At 31.8% G+C, this 27,676-nt stretch overlaps 1 protein-coding gene across 1 annotated transcript in view; it reads right to left on the reverse strand.

Annotated features, from left to right (window-relative positions):
• The window catches only part of LOC119632118 (putative uncharacterized protein DDB_G0286901), a gene marked incomplete at its 3' end in the record, with an annotated part of 49,287 nt that overhangs the window by 16,715 nt on the left and 4,896 nt on the right, over window positions 1-27,676 (reverse strand). The window contains exon 2 of the mRNA XM_038024882.1: window positions 10,553-10,594. Within this exon, the coding sequence (XP_037880810.1) occupies window positions 10,553-10,594 (42 nt within the window). The remainder of the gene's footprint in view (window positions 1-10,552; window positions 10,595-27,676) is intronic.

The raw sequence follows: 27,676 nt of genomic DNA on the forward strand, positions 1-27,676 counted from the left end.
TATATGTTTTTTTTTTTTTTTTTTGGATACTTGAATAAAGGATCAGACTTGAAACTGCTCGTGAGTATAAGTAATAGGGAAGTTCCGTTGTGTTTTGGTTTCAGTTTTTTATTTCCCCTAATTAAAGCGTTTATTATTAACCGAATCTACTTGTTTTTACTCGCGACAACTGACTCTTTAATATATGTACGTATATATGTGGATCTAATCTTAATGTTAGCTTTCAACCTTTCTTGATTTTTAGGATTGGAACAATTCTGGCTCTGAAGCGCATTTTAATGAGGAATATAGTCGGTATATTCAATAAGATCTCTTATGCGTATTTTTTTCATGTAACAAAGAAAATTGCAAAATTAGTATAACGTTATCCTCTGCCAGCAGAAATAGGAAAAAAAACACTGTAGTATAATTATGTTATCAATTCCATACCTGTTACCATATAACCTTTCCAACCGTTATCAATTTGTTTTGATTTCGGTTGTATAAGTGTGTGAGTATAATGTGTAACGAGCTCATCGCTCTTAAGTTTTATATATAAATCAGATCAGGTTTCTTATCTGACTAAAAGAATTTTTTTTATTTTTTTTTTATTTCTAAATGACTTAATTGTCTAATAAGCAAATAATTGAAAAACACTTGGTTTAATAGCATTAACAAGTTAAGCGTATTTTTGCAATTATTCTAACGAACGCTAGCATAGGGCGTAAGGAAAATCAGAAATCTTTTTGGATTTTGGCGTACGGAGCGTTACTCGATGTTAAATCGATCGAAAATTAAGCTCATATAAGCTTTATTGTAAAATCTAGAAGAGTGTATCATATATTTTAAATGAGGTCTTTGGGAGTCCGTTTGATCGACTGTTAATCGATTACAATTACCGAAAATAACATACATAAGAGTACAATTTTTTGCTATCTGAACTTCGGATAGAGACTCAAGTAACTTGAAACTCTACAATCTGGCCATTCACGTCCTTGTAATTGCCAAAAAGCCAAGATAAAAAAAAAATATTTAAAAATAAAAAAAATGAAAATATTTTATCAATAGCAACTTACACGCTATAGCAGATGTTAAGCTAAGCCTTGGCGTATATATTTTAAGAGAACGATCTAACAGTTCGGTGCAAAAAGACTCACTGTCGAGCAATTTGGAGTCGAAGTTTTTACTCTTCTCAATTTCTAGATTATTACCTTCAACGAGGACAATCCGCCTTAATTCGTCTTAAGGCATACATAACTTTCTTAATTATTCAAAAAAAAAAAAAAAAAAAAAAAAACGTGATAGATAAATCGAGGAGGATATGCGCGATTTAGTAAATATTTATCTTCAATTAAAACTTATAATATATACACTTATTGGAAAATCAAAAGGAAAATATAACGAAAAAAAACTTCCACTCTTAACAATATACTTGAAAATATTAAAAATTCGAAAAATTCAAATTTAATTAAAAAATACTTTCTACAAAGTTTGACGATCGAAATATGCAGCAACACTATCTACTGTTTTTTGTATTTTAGCGGATAGTTTTCGAGTGTCGCCACGGCATAGACTACGTGTTTTCGAGATGAAATACTCATTGATATGTTTTTGCTTTTACGAGCAATTGATCTGCTAAATATGAGAGCATCGGTCTAAATTGCAGCTAATCAAAAGGAGATCAACTGGAAGAATAATTCCGGCGTAAGATGGAGTTCCCAGCCCACTTGAGTCATCATTTTCAAGATTGAAAAAATATCTTGCATGCAATCTTGTAAAACATTTTCTACCTTCCTATCTTAAACTTAATCATTTTCATAGCCTTAGGGCCGACCCTAAATGGCATGCGTCTCTTTGCACTGAAAGACAGCTTGTAGACACCTGGAACTTACACCTTACAAATGTCAATGTCAAAGTTATTTGTACCGAAAATTTCGTAAGAAATAAACGCGAAAGATAGATAATTAATTATAGAGAATTGATTTGTCCGCCTTGACTTCTGAAAATTGATAATGTGACAGCAAAAACGTTTTTTGACATTTTTGGTGCCATCTTGTTATTTATGCTATTCCTTATGATCGATCAAATCGTTGGTTTGCCCGGGCACAGTTTCATCTGATACGAATGTTCTGCTTTTTGAATAATCAATAAGTACTCCTCAGTAATGCTCCACAATTGTGGAGATACAATACATCTCTGACTTGGAATATTAACATTCGAAATAGATAAATATGTACAGATCTTGTATATACATATACATATATATATATATATATCTTTAACATGTAAACATGACTTTAATTACAAGCATCCTTTAAGTTATGTTCTTTTCTTTCTTTATTATTCAATTAAAGCTTATCTCCAAAAGATATATGTGTATTGTAATTATCTACGAGGGCTTTTAATCTCAATAATTTTATAATAACAAGAACGTGTAAAATGTATCGTGTAAATGGAGGATGAAAATATAAAATGTGGAGTAAACCGGCCATGAGGAAAAACAAAGCATAGAAGGTACTTTCAATATTTAGTTCTCCCGTGGTTGATAACAAGGTGAACCCAGTTGACGCAAGAATAACGTGTACTAAGTAAAGGGACCACCGTAGAACCCCATTAGTTTTCTGGCTCTGTTTTCGTGATTGCTTGTCGTCTGCGAGTCGTTTTGAATTTTTCCACAGGGAAGTTGAATTGTTTGCTTATTGCTGCCTTAGCTGCGTAAGTTATAGTTAAGTTATCGTGAACAGGAGAGTGTTTTAATGGAAAATTTAGGTAACATCTCTCTGTTTCGTGATTGTCTGGCATACATTTGCTAACTGAAACAAACGAAAACATAAGTACATAATATATATGCTTGTATTTAAAGTGTAATAAAATCGTAGTGATTGGTTTGATGCATCATACTACACAAATAAATAGTACATCCGTCTGCATAGGCAAGTAGATAATAACCGCGACTACCAAGCCAATGCTTGAGGGTTTAAAACTTAAGTGCGGTAGAGCCATAGTGAGTGCTCGGTTCATGAAGGCATGACTCTTATCGATTGGGCACACACCGAGTAGGCTCCCGCCCCCACCTCTCTTTTTCTTTCTCCTTCCTCACTTTTTTCCGTCGGTCACCGTGTCACACGAACAGGGAACATAGCCTTAGCGGTTGGTCATATTATAATAAAAAAAAAAAAAAAAATAAATATAATTCTGACTTTAATAATGCACAGTGTGCACATTGAAGACAATATGAATATGAATAATATGAGACGTCCTTCGGCCCAATTTAGCCTTTTTCTCATCACCGTTCCATTTTGTAACTCTCCAATATCGCAAGTGTTTAAACTAAAAACAACAAATTCTTTTGCAGACTCCGTAAAACAAATTTAAAAAAAATAGCTCTTAGATAAGCAAATCCGGCTAGAGTGGCTAGATCATGAAACCAACCTTGAAAGACATTGTAGTTAGTAATTTCAAACTTGTAACAGATAGCGACAGAAAACATGAAGCAATAACCGAATGAATTTAATTATATACGTAAGAAATGAAGTGTAAAATTAATTTATTCGTAAATATATTTTTGAACGCGGAGTTTGAAGGACTTTCCTTTTCCTTCAGTAGATTGCCTCGTGCAAATACTTCGATCATATTTTATCAGATTAGAATATAAAAACAAATTTTAGTAAAAATGATGTTTTTTTTTTTTTGTTTTATATGGATATGGTTTACCCGCGTATTATTTCTTCTGTTCAGGGAGTAACGTACACATGCGTACATCGTAACACAACAAAGCGATTACTAGAAGAATAATATTTCATCGATGGCTAGACTTTCAGTTATCACATTCGACCAATAGTCTATGATGCCAGTTTATGGCTCGACGAACATGATGTTGTCGGTGTTGGTTGTTGTAAAATATCGAAACACATTTGAAACTTTTCAGGTTAAATCAAATTTTAGTGGAATGAATTCATTTACACTCATACGTATCACGAACTTCTTTATTTACGCTTCAAAAAGAGTTTCGATAAACCTTTTAATGGAAATGATTGACAATCTCCAGGCAACCTAAAGTATGGAGAGGAAAAAAAGCAAAAAAAAAAAAAAAAGAAGGGAAAAAATGCATGTAAAACTTCCTTTTGGACACACATTTGCAATGTACAATGAATTGAACAATTAAACCGAATATCACATAATTTGATAAAATATGTGCAAAAGATCACGACATCGTAGCGCAACCAATCAGAAAAAATGCCTAAACACAATACACATACTTGTGTGTGCTTGTCTTTATAATACATTTTATATAGGCATATATATAGTATATATGTATGTTTTATGTATATAATTTTTTTTTTTATTTTTATTTATTTATTTATTTATTTATTTGCTTAGTGAATGATTTTTTCTTTTCGTTGCTATGTACATAATGATAATGTAATGTATTTCTCTCGATGTGTGCACAAGTTCCCTCCGCATCTTGTAGCCTATAGAAAAATTTTCCAAAAGTCCAAAAGTCATAAAATTTTTCTACATTATTTCCGTGTCTTAAAGACATATATATTTTTACATATATGTAAGTATACATGTTCACATATATACTTAAATATGCACGTATGTGCAAGAAAAACTTGTTTTTTATGAACTGCTTCTTAAACGCTATTAAGGAAGATAAAGAAAGTATGACTAAGAGTGTATGCATGTTATATGCATAGGTATAAATGCTTATGTATGCGATCTGTCTGTGTATATCTATGTGTATCAAGCATAAGAAATCATAAAACATAAGAAAAGAAAATAATCGCACACACAACAGTGCAAACACACACATATACTTTTATTATTATTATTATTATTATTATTATTATTATTATTATTATTATTGTAGCATAATATAAACAACATATTAAGTCATTTTTTGTACATGGAGCTATGTCCGTGCTGCATGTATGCGTGTTAAAAAAAAAAGAATACACAGACCAAAAACAAAAAGCAAACATAAAACTAAAAGCGAAAGTGAAATTTCTTGTTGGTCTGGTTAGTCTTTACTTATTGTTATTGTTGTTGCTTCTGCTGCTGCTGCTGCTGCCACTGTGAATACTTGAGAAGATTGTTAAGCTTGTTGCTGGCTGGCTGGTTAACTGACTGCCTGTTTTGTATATTCATCTGGATTCATTGATTTCCTTGCTGAACAAATTCAATAAATAACCATTTTTTTTTTTTTTGTGCTTCTCTTTTAACCTCCTCATCATGAATAACAAACATGTGCACTTGTGTACACATATATACATATACGTATGTGCTTGCATTTAAATTTATCTCATTTATGTGACCATTTGTCTAACAACAGCTACTAAATGTTGTTAAAGACAAAAAAAAAAAACAAAAAGAAAATGCACTAACTTAAGTTATGGACAATGATTTTCCCATTTAAAATAACTGCAATCGCAGATGATTAGTAAAGGAAGAAATAAACAAATAAAACAAACAATCGCGAAAGGAAGCGAAAGTCAGATATCCTACCGTTTGCTTTGATTTTTTTTTTTTTTTTTTTTTTTGCCCACTAGTTGCGTGCTATAGTGAACAGGACTTTTGAGAACAGTACATCATGTTATTGATGTTCTCTGAAATCTGCATATCGGGCAATTGGACGAATAGAAGCAGAGTTTTTGCAGCCTTATAAGCGACGCTATGTTTATTGCATCAATGCAAAAATAATTGTTGATAATAAAGGTTTTATATAGATATCGGCCAACAACAGATCTCATAAAACATAACTTATGTTATTTATATTCTTCTTCCTAGATGACGACAATAAATCACGTCTGGAAATGAGAGTTTTCGGCATCTAGCTTGTAAGCAGACGATGTTACAAGTATTCATTAAATCCTTGAGCTTAGTTGAATGTGAAAACGCTTCTGTTTAACCAACTGAGATAGCAGCAGCAAATAAAATACTGTGTAAATCAGAATTTTTTGTCTGTGGACTTGTTTAGCTTTGCTTAAATCTTAATCAGCTAAATGCTTTGAGAAATATTGATGATCATGTCCGTCGAACTTTCCCTCCGTCTATAATTGGCATTTAAACCAAATTCGATTGGCTGAGTGGAGCGGGGCTCTTCGCTTAAGTTCAAAAACTAACCTTGAAATTACATTTTGTGCTTAAGTGAATAGTTAGCTGATAGGTACCGAAGATTCGCCTTAAGGCAAATAAAACTTTCTTCCTTGTTATCAATAATTTCAATTTTTGTTACTTCATCCCATTTAGTGGGTCATCATTCCGCTTTTAACTTACGACAAAATACATTCCCAGTTAACTGCAGTACTTTTCATTTAACTGAGTTATTATAAGTTGATGCGAACATATGCCAAGTGAAGTAGAAAGAAAATGTCTTATGTAATGATATTGCTCGCAATGACACGACAATATTAGTTTACTTGAATGTATATTCTTTTCTAAATCTCCAGAAGGTCGCTGGTATAAAAAATTCGCTCAATTATAAGAATTTTGAATTTATAAACGAGCTATGGCATAAAAATCAAGGATAGGTTTTTTAGTTATGTAATGTTTGTAACGCATAGAAATATTGAATTTTGCAAATTCTTTAAAGTGTGTAATACATAGGATGCTTATTATTAACGTGAATAGTGAAATTGATTTAGCCGGAGAGTCGGGTAGGCTTGATAGAATGCCGTAAAAAGTTATGATGATGCTTTCTACTGCTACGTTCTATGAACAACGTCCTATCTATTATGTACTATCTGCCGAGGACAACGTACTATGTACTTATATATATTGTGTATCATGCGTGGCCTGCACTATGTATTGTGTATATAGTCTCCTGGGTGCCATGTGCAGTGTGTGTGTGACTTTTGGGATATCTCGTATTATGCCAACGATGAACTAACTATGTACTGCAAACTCTTTACAATGTCCTATCTACCATCTATGAATTTTGGTATATCTCATTTTATGTACTATGAGATCGGTATTATGTACTATGAACTATGTACTGCGAACAATCATTTCTATATTATCGTACACTATAAGCTAATTACTATGTACCCGAAACTATCTACTATGAACTATGCGTTACGTACTATGGGTATGTGTGTACGCATTCTGTTACTTATTCAGAGTCAACGTATCCTACATGATTAAATAAATGGCTGAATTTTCTCTAATCACCATTGGGTATAAAAAGTACCGTCTAAGCTGCAAAAAATTTCTCTCGAATTTCTTTTTTTTAAACGAACTAAGTAAGATTTAAGCAGAACTGACTACTAAATGGAAAATACTGTACAACACCTAAACAGCAATTGTGGAAGCCAGAGACTCCACTCGTCGTTTGCTTCTCTATTCATGTATTTGTTTAACACGTAGCTTTACATGTTCATTGAGAGTTATCGTAAAGACAACTAAATGACATGATGGTCGAAGATTTTTTTTTAAAATTCAAACTAAAAATCAATATAAGAACTTTTTAGGTATCTGTTATCAATAACAGTAATAACGTTGCCAATTAGTGAGCATCTGGCTGCTTGCTCTGTCCATCTCATTAGTTGTTTAAATAAAAATTCCGTTAATAGTTTCTTGATATGACGTCATATTATTTTAACTGCTTGCAAAGTGAACACATATACAATTCTGTGTTTAAGTGCATATTATATAGGTGTACGTACGAAAAAAGCAAAAAATAAATAAATAGGTAGGTAGAAAATATAATTTGTTTTCATTTCATAGTTTATTTAATATGAAAGAATCCTAAACTGCTTTAACGAATTTTACTTATCTAATGTTTGGTGTTTTTCGCACATAGACACTCATATGCACAGTATAGCGCGTATTCACTTAAAAGGACACAAAAGGAGTTATGTGCTTTTGCTATTAAGACTGGTATTGACATCGTTTTTGCCTACGCGAACAAGGGGGAACGAAAGAGCAGGCTGTCAAATGAATGCTAGTCAACAGCGTTGCTTATGTGGTCTGATAGCAGTTCGTAATAATCTCCTAGTTTAAATTTTAAACAAAATGCCAGACCATCTTGTCATTTGGTTGAGTCTGGTTAAAGGAAAACAAATCATGTTCCACTGTTTATTTATACGTTTGCCTGCCCGTCTGCCTATTTGCTTGTATGTCAATCTGTTCATGTGCGCTTCGTTTTTTTGTTTTTTTATTTTCTTTGTGTGTTATACTGTCTGCGTCTTCTATGGTGCCGCGCTTTATTTCATGTAATTTTCTATCTATGAGATCTTTTTGAAAGTTTCCGCTTTCTTACTCACTCTCACTCTTACTTTCAATTCAATGAATATATGCAATACGCTATATATGTGTATTGTATGTATTTATGTGCGCGTACGGCGTGTTGTCTTGGCTTTCCTCTTTCGGTTTTTATTCGTCTCTTTATTTATTTATTTATATTTTTATGGTAAAAACTATTGCGAAATTTTGTTTATATACGTTTGCGTACATGTATTGTATTTGCATTATTGTTGACTGATGTTTTAAAATATTGTAGTGACTTTTTCAAGAAAGCAAAGACAATTGTACCAATTATGTAGATACATTTAGATGCTGTAACAGTTGAATGCGAAGAATTTTTAGGCTCGTTAAGGCAATTCCCGCCTAATAAGTTACAATCACATACATATGTACATATTCGATTTATAGTGTTCTACTTGTGTACTTAGAGTTTGTCGTGTTCGAGGTTAATTGAATATTTATTATGTACCATGATTATTATTATCTCTAATCCAGTTGGAAGAGTCTTGCTTAGTGAGTCTTGCAGTTAGTAAGACTGAGATTTGCGTTAAAAAACTATATATGAAAGAAGTCAATCTTTCATTTTACAGATTCCATTAAATCAAAATTCATTATGAATATTACTTTTAGCGTTCGGTAAAGGAACTAAAAACGAATCATATTAATTCTGAGTTGAAGTCTACAGCTGCTGCTAAATGCAAAACTTAAATGAAGACAAAGCCATTTAACTTAGAAATTGAAATATCTAGAGCAGTATTTGAAGGTGAGATTTACACCGATTTTAATTTATACCTTCTCAGTAACGCAGTCTCTCATTTAAAACTCGATATGTTATGAGAAAAAACTTTACAGTTATTTAATTTGGTTTTTATTTTGTTCATTTTTATATAGAAATTTGAGCCGTATTTGAGTTCATTTTGGTGAAGCGGGCGCATCCCTCTGCGTCTTTGCTTACTGCTGACTTTGACAGAAAAAGTCACTAAAATTACGATAAAAATCTAAAATTTGATGTGTATGTCCTTAAGTGGATGTTTCTCCTATCTCTTCAAGTTTGTACAGCCACCTGCCCAACTCGGTTATGATCTGCATATGTACGTACTCTGGCGCGCAGACAGTATCCTAAGTAGAGGAAAGGAAGTGAAAAAGCAACATATTTAAGCAAAATTTGATTACAAGAGTTCAAACACTGATCAATTTGCGATAACAAATTGAACGGTATGCAACTCTCGCTAGGAGATCTTTTATTTATTATGTGTTAGAAAAAACAAAATCCGGAGAGAATAGATGAGAAGTGCAACGTAGTGTATAATTGAAAGAAGCAAACACAAATATCCCGCTGTCATCAAGTTAAGATGAATTCAAATTGAAGGCGAGAACTATAGAGAGAACAATACACAATTGAACCCAATTTTGGGTAAAAGACAAGGTCAAAATGGAAAATGGCAAAATTGAAGCTTGTTCTGAAGATGATCTAAAATCAAGTTGGAAGCTAAAATTTTGTTAAAAGAAATTACTTTTAAAATAAATACATTTTCACCTCCATCCATCAGCCCATGCGAAAATTATAAGCAAAATTGTTCTCATTACAAAAGTTGTTAAGTTAAACTGTAGACCCCTGAATTTAGTCCATTGATCATGAATTGATAGCATTGTGAACTTTTTGTATAGAGATGAAACCCTAACACACAAAGTTTGATTGAAAATTTAATTTTTTTCTTAAATCTGAGAGAATGAGTTTCGAAGTGTTAAACTGAACAGCAAGAAGCAAAGCTGAAGCTATGATAATAAAATCGTAGTTTAGAGCAGGGATTAATTGGTATCCAAGTTTAATAACAATTAGCAATTAACTCTTCGATGTGAAAGTGAATGAGATTTCGCATCATTTCATAAAAGAATTCAGAAAATCGAAATCCTAAAACATTCGTTGGTTGTATATAAGACACAAAAAGAAGTATAAAGAAGATAGAAAAAAAACTTCACAGTTGCGCAATCATCACACCGATATATAGTGACAATTTTTAAGTAGTAGTAATAAATAAATCGTCAAATTATGCAATCAATGTTTCAGCACTACTTAAGCTAATATGAAAGATTCTAGATTAAGATCTAGATTCTGCAATGAAATTTTCACCTTGAATGTAAAAACACAACGCAAGACAGAACAAAACATACGCACATACATGAACACACTATTTAACTACGAACATAAAACAAAAAATGCAACAATAAAAAGAAAAAAAGACAAAATTAAAAAAAAAAACAAAACCAATTTATAAACGAAAACGAAAACGAAAACAACAAAAACAAAAAGTTAAGCAGAATTTACCGTTTGTTTTGCAAATGAACCCCAAAAATGGTGATTTCCTGCCTGGAAAACATAAGAGAAAGAAAAGAAGAAGAAATAAAATGTTTAAAAAAACGGTTAAAATATAAATTTGTAGAAAAAAAAAAAAAAAAAAAAAAAAAAAAAGATTTGAAGGTTTCGTACCGAAATAAAGCAAAGAAAAATAGAAATTTATGCAACTAAAAAAAGAGTGAGAGGAAAGATGTGATTAGGGAAAGATCGTAACAGTAACAAAAAACCGTGAAACATTTTTACGAAAAAAATACATAACAAAAGCTACAGATTATACATATATACAAACACACACACACACACACGCTTACACGAAAATTAGTATATATACATGTGAATCATTTTTTTGTTTTGGTTTTTTTTTTTTTTTTATTTTCGATTTTTTTTTCTTCAAGAATATATTAACATACATATCGTACGTATCAATTTTTTGAACGTGAGCAGCATGAAACACTTTCACTAGTCGTTAAGAAATGACGATAAGGTGATGGTGATGACGATGTTGTTACAATTGCTGTTGTTGCTGTTGCTACTGACCACAAGGCAGTACAACGTAGAGAACGAGTTCACTTTTTAACTTCATACATGTATAGTAATTATGCCTTTTATTTTCTTTTTCTTCTTTTTCTTTTTGGCACGTTAACAATGACATACAATTCATTGATCATCACCACCAAAATAATTCGAATGTAAAGAAAGCAGACGCAAAAACAAAAGCAAAATTTTTCTTTCTGCCATAAAATAGGTCATCAATGTTTTACAACTTTAAAGAAGAAGATTCGGAATGCAAAATATCGAAAACGTAATAAAGTCGCCTACAAGGAGAGCTACATGAACAGCTTTAATCGATCGGTAAGTGTATTTATGATTGTCAGCGCGGACAGTGAATGTCTATTTTTTTCAATCCGCTTTCGCTTTACTCTTCTTATTTTAACATTTTATTCGCAATTCTTTCTTTTATGAGGCTACTTTTCATTGTCTACGTTATGTCTACATTCTATTAGGATTTAAAAATCGGTCAAATTTTTTAAAATACCCCATTCGCCCCATTATAGTATTAAGCGAGAGATAAGCGTAGCACTAAAAGTATTTTAATTTGCCTCTGTCAAGTGAGTGCAAAAGCACAGGCAATGAAGATATTGTTTTTGTAATTAAGTTTTCAAAGACTTTTAGAAATCATATTACAAACTAACATATTGTGTTAGACGATTTTATGATTAATCTATGGCAAGATGCTGCGTCTTCATGCTATACAATGTATATAATGTATATGATCATGCCAAAGGATAAACAATTTCATTTTTGTGTAAACATTAAGTCTGTCGCGGTATATCCAAGCATTATGTGGATTCAAATGAAATGATATTTTGATGATATTTTGAGTAATTCAAAGGAATATGCGGCTAAAAATCATCTATTACTGCTAGGAAACTCTATAGACGGACATTGTGGAAAGCATGTAAACGTTAGTAACGGTGCCTTAATAGTCGTGCATTGCACCTAAAGAACAACGAATGTGTAGAGACGTTTCACGAAGAAGGCGGCATCAAGTCCGATAGAAATTTGCACAGTGTCTAGTTGTTGAGCAAGTAAACCTTTTTTATAAAATTTAAAGAGAAATGAGAATAATTCTGAAGAAAAGAAGTTAAATGCTATACGGACTGAATTCGAAAGACGTTGAAATGCATTAAACATGATGTATGAACAATTTAACATTTCAAAGAGAAGAATCAGTAACCGCTTGATTGGAAGATTGCAAACTAAAAGCGCAGATAATCGCCGATAAAATTCAATCAATATCGATGGCAAAGACGAATGTGGACAGCCTAGGTAAGCTCGCTCATCTTTTTTATATGGAATGGAATGGGACGGGCGCTTGTTCTTTTGCCTGGCGAACGTTGGGGGAAATTTAGTCAATCATTAAACGGAAAAGGCGACAAAATATTCCAATAAGTTAAGAGAATAAGCTTTTAGATGATTTTTCAACACGATCATGTTCGATTTTTCAGAAAATTTTACGGCAAATTGTATTTGAAGCTAGCAAATGTGCTGCCAACTTAATTAAGAAAACACAAGAATATTGAAGCTGTGCAAGCGAAAGAAAGTTGTTCGTAATACCAACAGTTGCCGATCCTTTCACTTCATTGAAAAGTTCTCCCTCGGGATTTGGGCATTTCTCTTATCGAATTCGGTCTTTAGCAAAGTAAACAACGAATGGGATGTCTTTGGCATGTGTGAAGGCAGCAGAATTATGAAGAACGCAAAAACCAACCGCAAAAACATTGTTGAAAGTATTTTGAGCATTTTACCTGTAGATTGAAAAACATTGAAGCTTATAAAAAATATCATAATCATTCTTTTAAGCATTCTTTGGCGGCCCAACTAGAGAATTACTATCATCGCTAGGAAAATAATGTCTTTTGGTGTTTGTGTTCGTGTGTATACACAGCTTTAATGACTTTAATGGTTATAACTGCCTTAAGTATGTAATTCTTCAGTCCTGTTAACTATCAAGTGGAAAAACTTCTATCATTAATTTAGCGAGTTGTAGACAATGGTTAATATCTGTGGACGTGTGCTGCATAACAAGCAGAGAAAAAGGAGGGAAAAGTATTTAACACAAAAGTCTTCTTTTCGAAAAGCGGAAAAGCACTCTTAGCATTTTTAGTTTTATAATTTCCACAATAATCACATGTTGCCGAACTTGCCGAACTATGCTAGCATTACATGTACACAGTGATAAATACTGTAAAGTGAAAAGTAAAAGTAAAGAATCCATTAAGTTGCAATAGAGCGTTAGACATAAAAGAAGTCTAACAATATGTTAAGGGTGGAAAGGAGTTTACTTCTTACGCCATCAGTTTGATTCACATAAGCAGATATCGAAAAATGAATACCAATTAAGAAATTTTGCGACTTCTGGAGCAATTTCTTGTAGACATTTTCATATTGCTATGGATTAATTTGAACTGACGATTGATTAATTAATATAGAATTAATTGCATAGCATTGCTTTCCTAAATTTTTAACGGAATCGATTCGTAAGACTTTACATACAGTTCGAAAAGTGTTATGTTGAAATCGCATTTCACATCAAAAGAGGAAAAAACAATACAGTTTCTAGCAAAACTGGTTTTAATGTTTTTTTTTTTTTTTCATTTCCTTTTTCTGTTTCTCTTCCTTTTTTTGTTTTTTGTTATTTTTTTTGTAAATTTAAAAAGCATTGAATTCTATTTTTAGCTTTTCGAGATTTTTGTTGAAAATAAAATTTCACTTTCATTGCACGCGCACATATGCGTAACTATGTATATATATACATATATATGTATATATTCAATACAAGCTCAATTCTAAAGGTATCGCTTATTAACATAATCAAACATACGCACAACTGTAAACCTACATACAAAGCACGATATGGTCAACGGGGACTACCTTAACATTAAAGATTGCGTCGCGCTCTTACCCACGTATGAGTCTGTAACTGTTACTTATAAATATTAAATACAGTGAAAATGTGGTTTTTGTTTTGTTAATTTTTTCTTGTTTGTTTTTTTTTTTTTTTTTTTGCTTTTACGCATATATTTTCTAAATGTATTTCACTTTAGTAGTAAATGTAGTAAAAGATTTGGAGACAAAAGCTTCAGTTTGTTATTTATTTTTTTTTTCCTTTCTTATTGAAAATTTTTAAAAAGATTTTTATCATAATTAAATTTTTATTATTAGTTTTGATTTTACTGAACCATAGCGAACCATAAAATTTAAATTTTAACACATAAACAAGAAACAAAAAAAAAAAAAAGCATACACGGAATTAAACTTTCACTTGTTCATGGTATGTATACCAGATGTAAGGAAAAAAAATTTATTTCTTTTTTATTATTTACATATATGCTTAGTTTCGGTGATTAATTTTCAAAAATCGTGGTCAAGCTAACAAAAACAAAAAAAAAAAAGCACTTAAAATGAATGCTAATTTAATTTAAACTCATTAAAGGATTACGTCGTTAGGTCGTCATTTTTATATCCATCCTAGAAGAAAGCTTCTGAAAGTCGACAAAGTATATGTAATCATGACGAAAGCATGCCGGGCCGTGTAATGTCTGTTGTAAATATGCTTCTGGCCGAACAAATGAAGCTGTCGAATTCAGATTTGTCAGAAATATTGGATGCTCTTGTTCGTGTGTTGGTATTAAAAATGGGGCAAATCGGTTACAGCATACGTCTACAGTACTACGTAAAGTGAGATCACCTCTGTTTTTCAAAGGGAATAAAAATTGTTTTTCTGATCATTACTCATAAACTATAACAGCTAGGTGTACAAAATTTTGAAGGTATGGGCGACGCTGTAGCACAAGCATCAAAAACGCCATAAATTATATATATTTTTGGCCAGCTTTACATTTGAAATGCACCCAAGAATGTCCGTCTCGTCGTCTGTTCATCTGTCCGTATGCCCAAATGTGTGATAAACATTGTCCCGTTTACGAAAAGGAAAATATCGTCTAGACATTTGTAAAAGAGGCTTCGACTTTTCAACGGACAACGGACAACGGACAACGGACAACAACCCCCAAACGCCCATGCGCCATAAACTTTTATTGTGAAAATAAAAAAAAATCAGCCGCGTCCACTCCATATTCCAGAACATAAACATTAAGTTCTCCTATTTTTTTTTGTTTTTTTTTTTTTAGGATAACGGTGATGACTATAAAAATCGGAAGAGAATTCTATTTGATTTTATTATTATCATTATTGTTTTTCATTGTAATTAAACGAAATCTCTATGAAGCATTAGGAAGGCAAAAAAAAGGGGGGCAAAAAATTCTTCCTCGATTATCATAAAACTCCATATTAAAATGTAATGAAAATATACTGTAGATACGATTAATAAAATATTTGCCCATTTTCTAAACATTTAGTTACAGAATACCGAGCAAGACTAGGTTGGTACCGAAAATCGTAGTAAGCTTAAGATGACAATGTTAGGTCAGATGTACTATGACAAGAGCATAAGTTTACCTCTGATGTGAATGAAACGTTTCTTTTTAGACAAAGCAGCTCCACCCTTGCATCAATCCAATGCCAATTGCGGTAAGACTGTGATTTACTGTCTGAATTTACGTAAGGCTGTGTGTGGATTTTCACACCGCTACACCGTTTGTGGTATAAGGCTATATCAAGTTTAAGCGGATGTATGCAGCACCCAGAAGGATTTGAGACACACCCACCTTTTATTATACCTCTATACTGTCCATCTTTACTTTTGTGTGTCAGAATTCCTTTTTGAGATACTATGACAAAATTTAATATCCTAAAGTGTTTTGGCTCAAGGACGAACGCTACTGCAAACGGTTTCTTCCTTCGCCTTGTTTTGAAAAGTGATAACATGAATAACTACGGGGTGGTGTAGGGTATCTAATGGCGGGCTAAGGCCAACTATAATGTTTTCATATTGTTTTCTCTTCTTGGTTTTCAAAAATTGTAGCCGTGTTTGTGGATGAATTTTACTGTTTTGAACGCTTTATTCCTTCAATTAAATTGAAATTTCACTAGATTATCTGAGGTTTTCCAATATCGGATGGCGCGCAAACGAATGGTTTGACGAAGTCATAGTCAACTTTATTCAGAATTTTACCCTCATTTTACAAAAATATATTACAAATACAATGAGGAAACTAATATTTATTTAGTTTAAACTTCAAAATGTATTTATTAATAAACAAGAAAGGCCTTGAGGGACAGAGAAAGAAAATCTCCAAAATGAAGTCTCACTCAACTTTATACAGATTTGCACTATCCCTTGCAGGGAGCGGAGTTTGTGCAAAATGTTTTCAAAACATACAAAATTCCGGCTTCCTACAAAGAGCATTTTCACATATCTATTTTAAGAAATTTCACACATGCTGGCCTTCGATTATTCATTTATGTTCTACTGTCGAGAAGAAAAGTAAAAAAAAAAAAAATTTGATAAGCAAATTTGTGGAAATTCTGCGTGAACGGTCGTGTGGATAAAAATCGCGTATTTAGTCTCCAGTGCGGTGGAGACTAAATTATATCTTATCTATAGAGATGATAATTGCAATCCAGCAACCATATGTTAGAAGGAAAGTAATGGCATAAGAATGCTTTTTCTAATCAATGCCGTAAGATAAGATAGTAGGGTAAAAGTTGAGTTTTGAGGGCATAACGGTACATAATTACTTTCGTAGACATCCTCATTAGGCAGGCAAGGAAAGATCAGAGAGAGAAAGAGAGAGAGAGAGAGAGAGAGAGAGAAGGAAGTCAGTTGTTTAATGCGGATTGATTGAGACATGCCAAAGCATAGTAAAATTGTGCTAACGAAGACGTTTGACTCTGAGAAAAGCTATGCTTATCAAGATAACTTGCAGACTTCTCAACTCGGAATCGGTATCGTCTTTGAACAGAACATTTATAAGCGTCAAGAGTATAGTTGCAATAGGTTTTAGTTTATACTATAAACCGTGTGTTGAGCGTTTTTACTTATTGGGAACAGATCATAACAATCTCAAAAATTAAATAAGTGGTACAGAGCGCACAGTTACAGTTCTTCCCTGTTATTGTTCGTGTAATTCCAAGCGGATACTAATAAGAAATAAAAGAGAGAGAGAGAGAGAGAGAGAGTGATTACATTGTATTATATCGAACAAGAATGTTGTTCCGATAAAGCAATTACTATTTTATTGCGTCTATCATTCAGTTTTCTGCACATTTCAATTGGAATGATAAATCCAATATACCTCTTTTGCCTCGTTATTAAATATAAAAAGAAAAAAAAAATTTTTGCGCGCATAATAATTATGTTTAACAATTGCATGCTAACAAAAATAGCAAAGCACATGCGCACATGTACTACTTTTGTTACGTTAGTGGATTAAAACGTGAGCTGATTTAGCCTCGTTTAATATCAAGGCAAAGTGAATACAAAAGCACATATATACGTACACATGCATACACGAGTAGTAATATGTATCGTTGCTCAGTCAGTTAATCAGTCAAGGCAGTGAAATGGTTGCTAACCATACACTGGTAAGTATTCACACACCACACACACACACATGCATATATACACATACATATGCATACTGTTCACACATTTGGCAAACACAACGTATGCGTAACATTTCTCTTTTTGGCGGCTTGATATGTTACTGCCTTTTATGTACACATTCTTCTTACTCTTTAAACTCTCGCTAAGAAATTTCTCTTCTTTCTCAATGTTATGCAATTCGCGTAAGCGCATTGATTACGCCATCATAACAGCAACAACGTACATACACATATGCATTTGTTAGCGCAATTTAACATTTTTTCTGTTTTTTTTTTTTTTTTCTTTTTATTTCTTTTCCTCATCAACTGCAAATGCATTGAGGCGTAAAACTCTATATTATTGTGTATGGTGTAGCTACGATAGTGTTCGTGATTGTTGTTGCCGTTGTATTATGCTTGGTATGTATATATCTATATATATATATATATATATATATATATATATATATGTCACTCACTTTATGCTTGTATAAATGTTTAATGTCTCAGCATAGTGCAGAAAGTGTAACACTTTCCATTGTTTTTCCTCTTTTTTTTTTTTTGCTTTTTTTCTTTAACATTATTATTTATTTAGTTATTGTTGTAGTTGTTACCGTGTTACAGTAATTTTTATAAAAGTATTATGAAGTCGATGCATTTATATATATATATATATACATAATTTTTTTTTTTTTTTTTTGGTTTAGTTTCCATATACAAGCAATTATGCACGAAAATTATTAGGAATTATAAGCTGAATAATTTTTTTTTCTTTTTTTTCTTACAATTATTCCGTATTTGCCGATTTATAGACCGCAGGAGTATAGCTAGATTAAATTACTATTGGCTCTATTGTAGTTGTTTTGTTCATTTGTCGGTAAGTTAATGTGGGAAAAATCTTATAATTTACCATTTTTTTCTCATACAATTGATTATGTTTTCCTCTTAAATGCTTTCATATCAAATGTAAAAACCTCTTAACCAGAAATGCCGTTATAGTTGATGGTGTTGATTAAAATTAAGTGATAATAGGATTTCATTTTTAAGTCGTTACTGTAAACAAGTAGAAACACCAGTGGGTCACGGTCCATCGTTAAATAACCACCATATAGTTACTCATATAACGGGTTTTCAAGATAAAATTTTACATGGGAAGCAGTCGAAAATGTTGTCCAATCTAAACAATTTTCAACAGCGTTTGTGTTTGAGCCAAAACATGTAAGTGTTATAAATTTCATTAAATTATATCAAAAATTGTGACCTCTAGCAGGAGCGGCAGACAGACCAATAAGCTTAAATCGATTCAGAAAGTCAGTCTGAATTCACCTATGTCAATCTATCCTCCTGGGTGTTGCAGACATCCGCACATAGTTAATATACTTTTATACCAGAAATGGTGTAGATTATAAAAATACATTTACGAAATTCTTTTGCAAAACAGTTATGAGCGGCTATACAGCTAGGGTCGAATACTTTCATAACTGTTATGTATATATATATATATATAATACCAAACAAGACCGGCAAAAAGTCGATTAGTAAAGTAAACATGTGTACTTTACTAGCAACACATTCAAGACCGATTAATTTCTAGTAAATAAAATCATATATCAGCCGATCTATTGTCGTCTTAAACGACGGCAAGGATTTTTGAATATTAATTGAAAAGAAAAAAAATTGTACAGCATTGATTTTAACGAATCAGCGATTAGGGTACGGATTAAAAAGTGCCGAAGAGACAAATGGTGAAAATTTTCTACTAAGAATCGAGATTACTTGTGTTTTTTTTTTTTTTTGTAGTTTTCAATTTTGTATTGTGTAGTATCTGTGAAGATAGTTACGTTAGGTTTACACGCGTACTTATACCGCTGGTAGATAAACAATTTACTTATGTGGATATATTTATGTATCAGCAATGCTTATATACAAGTTGCACTAGTCTTACACAACCTCTTACACTTACAGCATTCGCAACTTTAGGGAGTGCCCATTCGTTAAAGGCATAACACCTATCAACTGGGCTGACATCCATTAGGCTGTGGTCACCAGTTCGCTATTTATGTCTACCTTTCTCTTTCTCTCTCACTTCTTTCTAACCGCCACCGCGTTACACGAATAAGCGGCATCCCCTGAGTAATTGGTTATAATAAAAAAAAATATATATATATATATATGTATGATATACATTTGCAAAATATTTATTTTTTGCTTAAGAGAAAAAAAATTAAAAAATTATAAGAATACTTTGTATGGCATCAAAGAGATGCGGAAAAAATTTAATTGCTTGCAATATGAAAAGCTACGCATGTCACTAAGATATGAAGCAGAACAATGATTGGGTCGTGCTTCCTGATCTATTACTTTGCAATCGGATTGATAGATGCATATATTCTTTGTGCCATAAGTATCCGGAATTTTTAAGGAAATAGTTTTCATATATTATTTTTCGAGCAAAAATTAGGTCGCACTATCCGATATGCAATTGCACCAATGCTTGACCTACTGATTTGCATGCATCTGACAAGCTACTGCAAGATTACGCCTATTTTCGTACTTCGTAGTTGATAAAAAACGGCTACCTTTGGTTTGTAACTTTGCTAACAGAGAACGCCATTATCAGGTTTGCGTATTTCATTTCAATTTTTAAAAGATTTTAATTTTAATGGACTTTGCATAATTTGTATAGTTAAACGTGAGCAACTTAATACCAAAGCTAATTCTTCCATTTAAAAACGCAGAGACGTCAAATTATGCTTAATCGTAATTATGGTAATAATAAAGCAAAGTCAAACTTACATTTATCAAACTTAAGCTTGGACTCATAGTAGTGGAGTAAGAAATGATAAATTCTTTATATTATAAACACTGAATTGAATGAATAGACATTTTCCTAATTGCGCTAGCGATTGACATTTCGAGTTTCAGAATTCAAATAATGTCACGCACACCAACTTTTGCTTTTACTGATAGGCTAGCGCTCATTAGGACACGCATATCCAGACCGTTACTCTGCATATCAGTGGTACCGTGTAGCCAACTTCAAAACTCATCGCTAGCATGAATTTTCTTCTTTAACCCTAATCAGCGAATTTACATAATAGCACAAATACGTGTCGAAAACAAAACAAAACAAAATATTATGAAAAGAAAAAAGCCGAGAAGAAAACTAATTTCTAATCGAAATGCGGTGCTGACCATGTGCAAGTAAGTTTGTGTCACTGCCATATAAGAAAAAAGAGTGTGCAAACCTCATTATTGCTCCAAAATAACGACGATGATCGCTATTATTATTATTATTATTATTATTATTATTATTATTATTACTATTGTCGCTATTGTTATTGCTTCTATAGTTATTCAAGTAAAGAGTGGTGTTATACATATAAATGCACATAATTAACATGTAGAGCAAATACCAAAGAAAATGAAGAGAGGGAGAGAGATGAAAAAACAAAAAAGCGGACAAAAGCCAGGCAAGTAAACAAGTAAACAGAAAGCGGTCTCACAAAAGTTGCGCAATCGCCAAGAAGTGCAACGAAACGTGCAAATTATTGTATCTATAATAATTTTTGTTGTTTTTCGTATCGAGCTCACATAAGCTCAGTAACTAAAACACATTCATACATACACGAGTTTTATAGATACGTGAATGCACACACACACATGAATATACCAAAGTATGAACCGATGAGCACGTATATATGCTGTAGACGTATGCAGCATACAAACATTTGTAATACTCAACTATCTGACCAGCAACAGGTTGTTTGAATGTAAACACAAACAAATGTAAATATATAAATATAAAAAAATATATACATATATATATATATATTTATATATGGAGGTATATACTGGCAGTAAATGTGTGTGAACAATGACTAAACAACAAATCAGTGAAAGTGTAAGTTGTTTTTTTTTTTTTTTCAAGTTTTTATTTACTTCTCTTTATAGGACCATCGAAATCGTCAACAGTGAGACGAGCTAACGGACGGAGATTTACGTGGTATATGTAAGGTACATTTAACATGCTACCGCATATTATAACATCTTAAATAAAAAATTGTTATAAAATTTTAATATATGCCATAAAGGATGAGATGCGATTCTTTATCATTTTATTTCTCATATGCGTTATAGAAGTGTTAAAATGCGGATGGATGTTTCATCGATCTACAAGTTTCACTTTTCACACTTTGCGCACGCAGAAATAACACATAAATATATATATATATATATATATATATATATATATAAATACATGCATTTAGAGCTTTAGAGCAAACTGACCTAATTTTCTAGCAAATTGCACTGATTATTTACAATGATGTGTGAAAGTCATTCAGAATTTAAAAACTTCAATTAAAAAACAATAATTATGGGCCAATGTAGCATATATTCGAGACCTGTAAGCGAAAAGAATACGCCAACGGAAAAAATTCGGAAAAGTTTTCTTCACTTTTAAGGCGGGAATCTGAGTCAGATATATTCCCAACAACAAATATATTATATTCGATATAGAGAAAAATCATTCACTTAACATTTTATCTGTATACACGATGGCATGTCGATACGTGCATATTTTATGTATCGTATATACATTTTAGCTAATATATTTATTTGGATTTGGTGAGACCGTATAGGTAGGTCTTAAAGTTAGATCTAATGTATATATATGCACTCAGGCTTAAAAGTAAAAAAATAAATTTGTGATGTGATGTGTTGTGGTTATATAGTAGTTCGTGGCAAACACTTCCTTTCGATTTAGTTTGATTTTCGAAATTGTTTTGAAAATTTTTGACGAAACCAAAAATTTGCATTTTGAGGCCTTAGTTTAGAAAACAAATGGAAATTATACGGTTTTTCGGCAAATCTTTATTCCGGAACTTCACCGAGTGACGAATATGATAGAAATGTATTTCAGGAAAATATTTTCTTAATTTATTTATGATTATTCTATCCACAATCATCACATATTCTATTAATGGTAGATCATGAAGAAGGAAATGTCGGCTGATAATTTGCACTGACAGATTTGCATAGTAATCGGTTTACAACAAGAAATAACGTACTAATGGAAGGAAACGCGCATAAACTTTCGGATAGGTCTCAATATGAATCTACGCATTCAATTACCAAAATGGAGAGGATTTGCGAGAAGCGAATGGAGAGAGAATGCTCACACCGCTGTATAAAACAATCGTAATGATAATAATAATAAGCAATAACGAAAAAATTATTAATCAATGAATGGCTAAGGCCTAAAAACACAAACACCCACATATGGTATTCCTAATTGCTGTACAAAATCAAGTAATATGCACAAGAAATTATTAAGAAGCGATGATAAAAAATTCGATGGCGCAAATGCAGGAGAAACTATAAAACATATCACATCAGAATCCATGTATTTCGCAAACAAAGCATATACAGGCAGACAGAAAAATACTTCCTTTAGTTTTTCTGGAGAAGTGCAAATATAACCCAGCGATACGTGATAGATAACAAAATCTTCACAATTCGCTGGAATAAAACGATTCCAACTGATGAGTTCATAGTTCATACTAGGCTAGATATTATGATGATCGACAAAAGAGGAAAAAATGTGCATCTTATTGATGTATACGATGTATGGATGTACGATGAAAGCAGAGCGCAAAAAATTTTCGGAAAAAGTAAATGAATAAATGAAGCGGCAAGGGCATGTTACAATAATAGAAGCAATGCCTACAATAATATCGTCTACAGGCAAGAACTAAATCCAAAAATTCGCAAACACATGTCTACTTGGCCACAACACTATGGACATGTCAAATTTTAAGGCGATTCATAGAACGCAAATAAAAGATTATGTGTAAGTTTTATGTATATGTTCTGAATTATTTAAGCGATTATTGTTGAATATATATTGAATAAATTCTTAAAAGCACTAGTGGCATAAAAGACTACCGGCTTCATTAAAAACTCCAGCGCACTTGACATTTAAACCAACGACCATTGGATTTGTTAGCCGCGATTATTTGCCGTCTCGGCCAATCAGACGAATTTTGAACTATATAATTTTGTATATATGGTTATAAGTAATCTTGCAGCTTTAGAAAGAAAGGCATAATAAATAATTAATATAATAAAAATGGTAATAACAAGTGAAGACACTGCAATGTAACACTATCAATAGCGTTCGTCCTCGAGCGAAAACAACAATTCCTTTAAAATATCTCAATAGATGCGATCGGTAGGTTGAGCAAAAACAAGCAAAGCGTATAGATGGACGGACAGGCAGACAAAGTTTTGCTTTGCTCAGCAAATCTGAATCGATCGACATAACAAAATATGGGTCGATCTCAAGTGCTTCTGGCTGTTGCATATATCCGCACAATGTTAACATACTCACGTGGTGTAGGGCATAAATAATAGGAATAATAATAATAATAGAAGGAAAGAAATTGTTCATAAGTTCCCCCCCCCCCCCGCTGCTATTAGGGAGTTAGTCAATCAAGGACTACGGTAACGCTTTCATCCGCGTCATCATAATTCAATATTATTTTCGAAAACACTCCTAATCCAGTTTTCTGATTTTATTTTCTACTTTTTTTTTTCTTTTATAGCAGCTTGTGTGGCGTTTTAGTAGCTATTCATATGTCTCTCGTGCATTGATGATATTTTGATTTTATTATTATTATTTTCTTTTTTTTTCATTTACTTGCCATTAAAAGTTTGTGGTATTTCGGTTTTTTGCCTTTTTACCATTTTTGTGCATAAAGTTGGTCATTTCCTTATTGCGTTGTTATTTATTTATTTTTTTTTTTTCAATTAGTTCAGTCGACTATTTTTACTTAAATATATAATAACGATATGATTACATTGCCTTAGTTTTTGTTTCTATTTTCATTATTTATGTATTTATTTATTATATTCACTTTTTTTTTTTCTTCTTTCACTAAAGTAGAAAATTGGGTTAATTATAATGTAAGTGCGTTTAATTAGCTAAACATACACTTTTATTTCTTTTATTTCATTTGGTTTTTTTTTTTTTTTTTTTTTTTTTTTGATTTTTGTTCGTCTTACCGCACATTCCAAACAAATTATTTTCAATTATAACACATTTTTTACACTTTGTTTCTCTTACAGCCACGGTACGTGTGTCCAGTTTATTGGTTAATAATTTCTTCTTTTATGTAACGAAAATATACTTACATGAATAATTGTAGAAATGTCCTAACACATCAACAAAAGAAAAATTATGTAAAAAAAAAAAAAAAAAAAAAATTATACTCAATCTATAAGGCGTCTTTGAATATATTTAAGGAATTGCTATCAAGAACGCGAGATTTTTCCTTTTTTTTTTTTCTCAATATTAATATGGCAATGATAGCACAAAAATAAAGGCATGAAAATAACCATATCTACATATATAGATATTTTTGATTAAGTCAAAGCAGCCCTGTTTGTCTAAAGTGCACTTCGTGCTCTATTGAATTTGTCACAGCAGAAGAAGCTTAGCCAAACAATTGAAATTTGACGAATATATCCTGGCGGCATAGTTCGATATTGCGGTAAACATGCCTACATAAAGCAATGAAATAATTGACAGAAAATTGCCATCGAAAAATTTCAGTAAATTTGGTATCACAAGCCGACAAACTATGCAAGACAAAATGTATACATTTGTTTCGAATATCTGCGAATTTCTCTATTCCGGAACTTTTCATTTATTTATAGGTAATTATGAAGTCTTCGTATGCAAGCAGTTTGCTTTCCAGCGCCTTGGAATAATCATGATTACTTTAAAGTTTCTAGGAGAGGGGAATGATCGAAAAAAGGAAAAAGTATTTCTTAAAATAGTTAAATTAAAAAAAATATATATATTTAAGTATTCATTTTTTTAAGTAAACTCTGCTCTCATCGTTTGGTCGCCTGCCCTTCAAGAAGCAAAAAAAAAAAAAAATATATATATATATATATATATATATATTATAATGTTAAGATAAAAGAAAGAAGAAAAAACTGCCGAAAAAAGTGAAAGTTTAAACTTTATAAACAAGTGAGCAAAAGTAAAGCTTACTTTAGACAACAACATAAGTAAAGCTTGAACACACAACCAGCAAATATCATCAGGGAACTGATGCTTGCTTGAGGAAGGTTGGTTGAATAAAGAGATTTAACCGGCAAATGTAACAAACATTGTATATAAAACAGTAAAAACAATAATAACAACAACAATGCTTTGCTGTGGCGGCAATAATACGTTTAATAAATATTACGTCTTCAAAGCTAATAAGTGCTGATGTTGCTTTTTCTGTTGCTTGTTGTAACGTTTAAGCACGATGATCGCTATCATCATCATTATCATTATCATTATCATCATCATCGTGATCATCATCATTATTATTATCATTATGTTAAGGAATAGTGAAGCTTAAAATATTACTGTCAATTTGTATTTGTTGGTCGTGGTTTGCGGAATATTACGCTTGTATGTACGTCTTTCTTAATGAAAGCAGACAAACAAATAAACAAACAAATTTATGGTGATTTGTTTTTCGTTTTTTTTTTTTTTTTTTTTTCATACAAACGTTGAGTTTGTGTTTAAATCACACTTTAAAATAGAATTCAAGTTCGTAAAAAAATGCGGAGGAGTCTAACAGCAAATGTTAACAGTATATATGCATAAGGGCAGGTAGAGCTACTGAAAGTTAAAAACCGCTTAAGTGAATGAAAGTATTTACATTTTTTTAGTTTAGGTAGGTTACGTTCAATTAAAGTTAAATCGTGTTGCCGAAAAAATAAAAAGAGAAGACAAAATAAATAACACGACAAGAAATGTTTGGTAGTTTGTTAAAAAATTAAAAAGTTAACAATAAAATACAGGCATACACATACACATGTGAAATGAGCTGTTTACACAAATACATGGCGGGGACAGATATGATGTTCGTTTCCGAGCATTATCAAGACAAGAAGTTACAAATGTCAATTTCCCATTAAATAATAAAAGCAAAAGAAAAATAACAGCAATACAACAAAATATTTCCGAAGAAAATGCAAAAAAAAACTTAAGAAATTACAATAACGGATCATTTAAAACTGGCTCAGCTTGAATGAAATTCATATTCAGCAACGAAACGAAAGTTGATTTCTGGATAAACTCGGCATATATATATATATATATACATATATATATATATCGTATATCTAGTTGTATGTATGTGTGTGTATGTGTGTGTGTGTGTGTGTGTGTGTGTGTGTGTGTGTGTGTGTGTGTGTGCTCGTATGGGTCTATGTAAATTTTTCTTCTTTTACTTGCTAATTGTCTGACATTTCAGAAATGTTGGCTAAATTATAGCTAAACCCTTCTTTTTTCATTTTTCCTTTTTTTTCTTTCTTTTCATTATTATTTGAAAACACTTATGTGGCACCGCTCTAAATACTTCTCAAGTGTCATTTCATTGAATTTGTTACAGAGTCACGGTGAAGGTGATTTTTTAAATTGATATCTATTAAGACAAACACTAAATAATTGCTATACTACATACGTAGCTCTATCGTTCGCTTGAGATCTTCCGATATCGCATTAATAGCGTAAAGGAAATCTATTTATTTCATTGTATTTTTTTTTTTTTTTTTTCTTTTATTCAACGTAACCTGCCTTTCGATTTTTCCGTGTTATTTCAATCATATTAAGAAGCTTGTGTAACGTATACGCCACGTTAGCTTGACTAAGTGCGCTCTCACTTAAATCTTTAGTTTTCTTTACCTCAATAAATCAATTTAAGCCGCGCTAAAGCTATTATTTGATTTGACTTTGACTTTGGAAAATGAAGGTTTATTTGATTGAACAACGGCAGAAAACCAAAAAAAAAACAACGCAAAAAAAAAAACAAGACAAAGCAAAATGTTTAACATACTTCCTTGTGTTTCGTGTCATTAGAAATGACACTTTTTTGAAAGGTAATTGAGGTTTGAGGAAAACTTTTACATTTCTACGGCAATTTTCAACTAATAAATCTAATTTTCCTTTTTCATATAATATATATATTTTAT

Source organism: Glossina fuscipes, unplaced genomic scaffold, assembly GCF_014805625.2.
Source record: "Glossina fuscipes isolate IAEA_lab_2018 unplaced genomic scaffold, Yale_Gfus_2 1, whole genome shotgun sequence".
NCBI classification, from domain to species: Eukaryota; Metazoa; Arthropoda; class Insecta; order Diptera; family Glossinidae; genus Glossina; species Glossina fuscipes.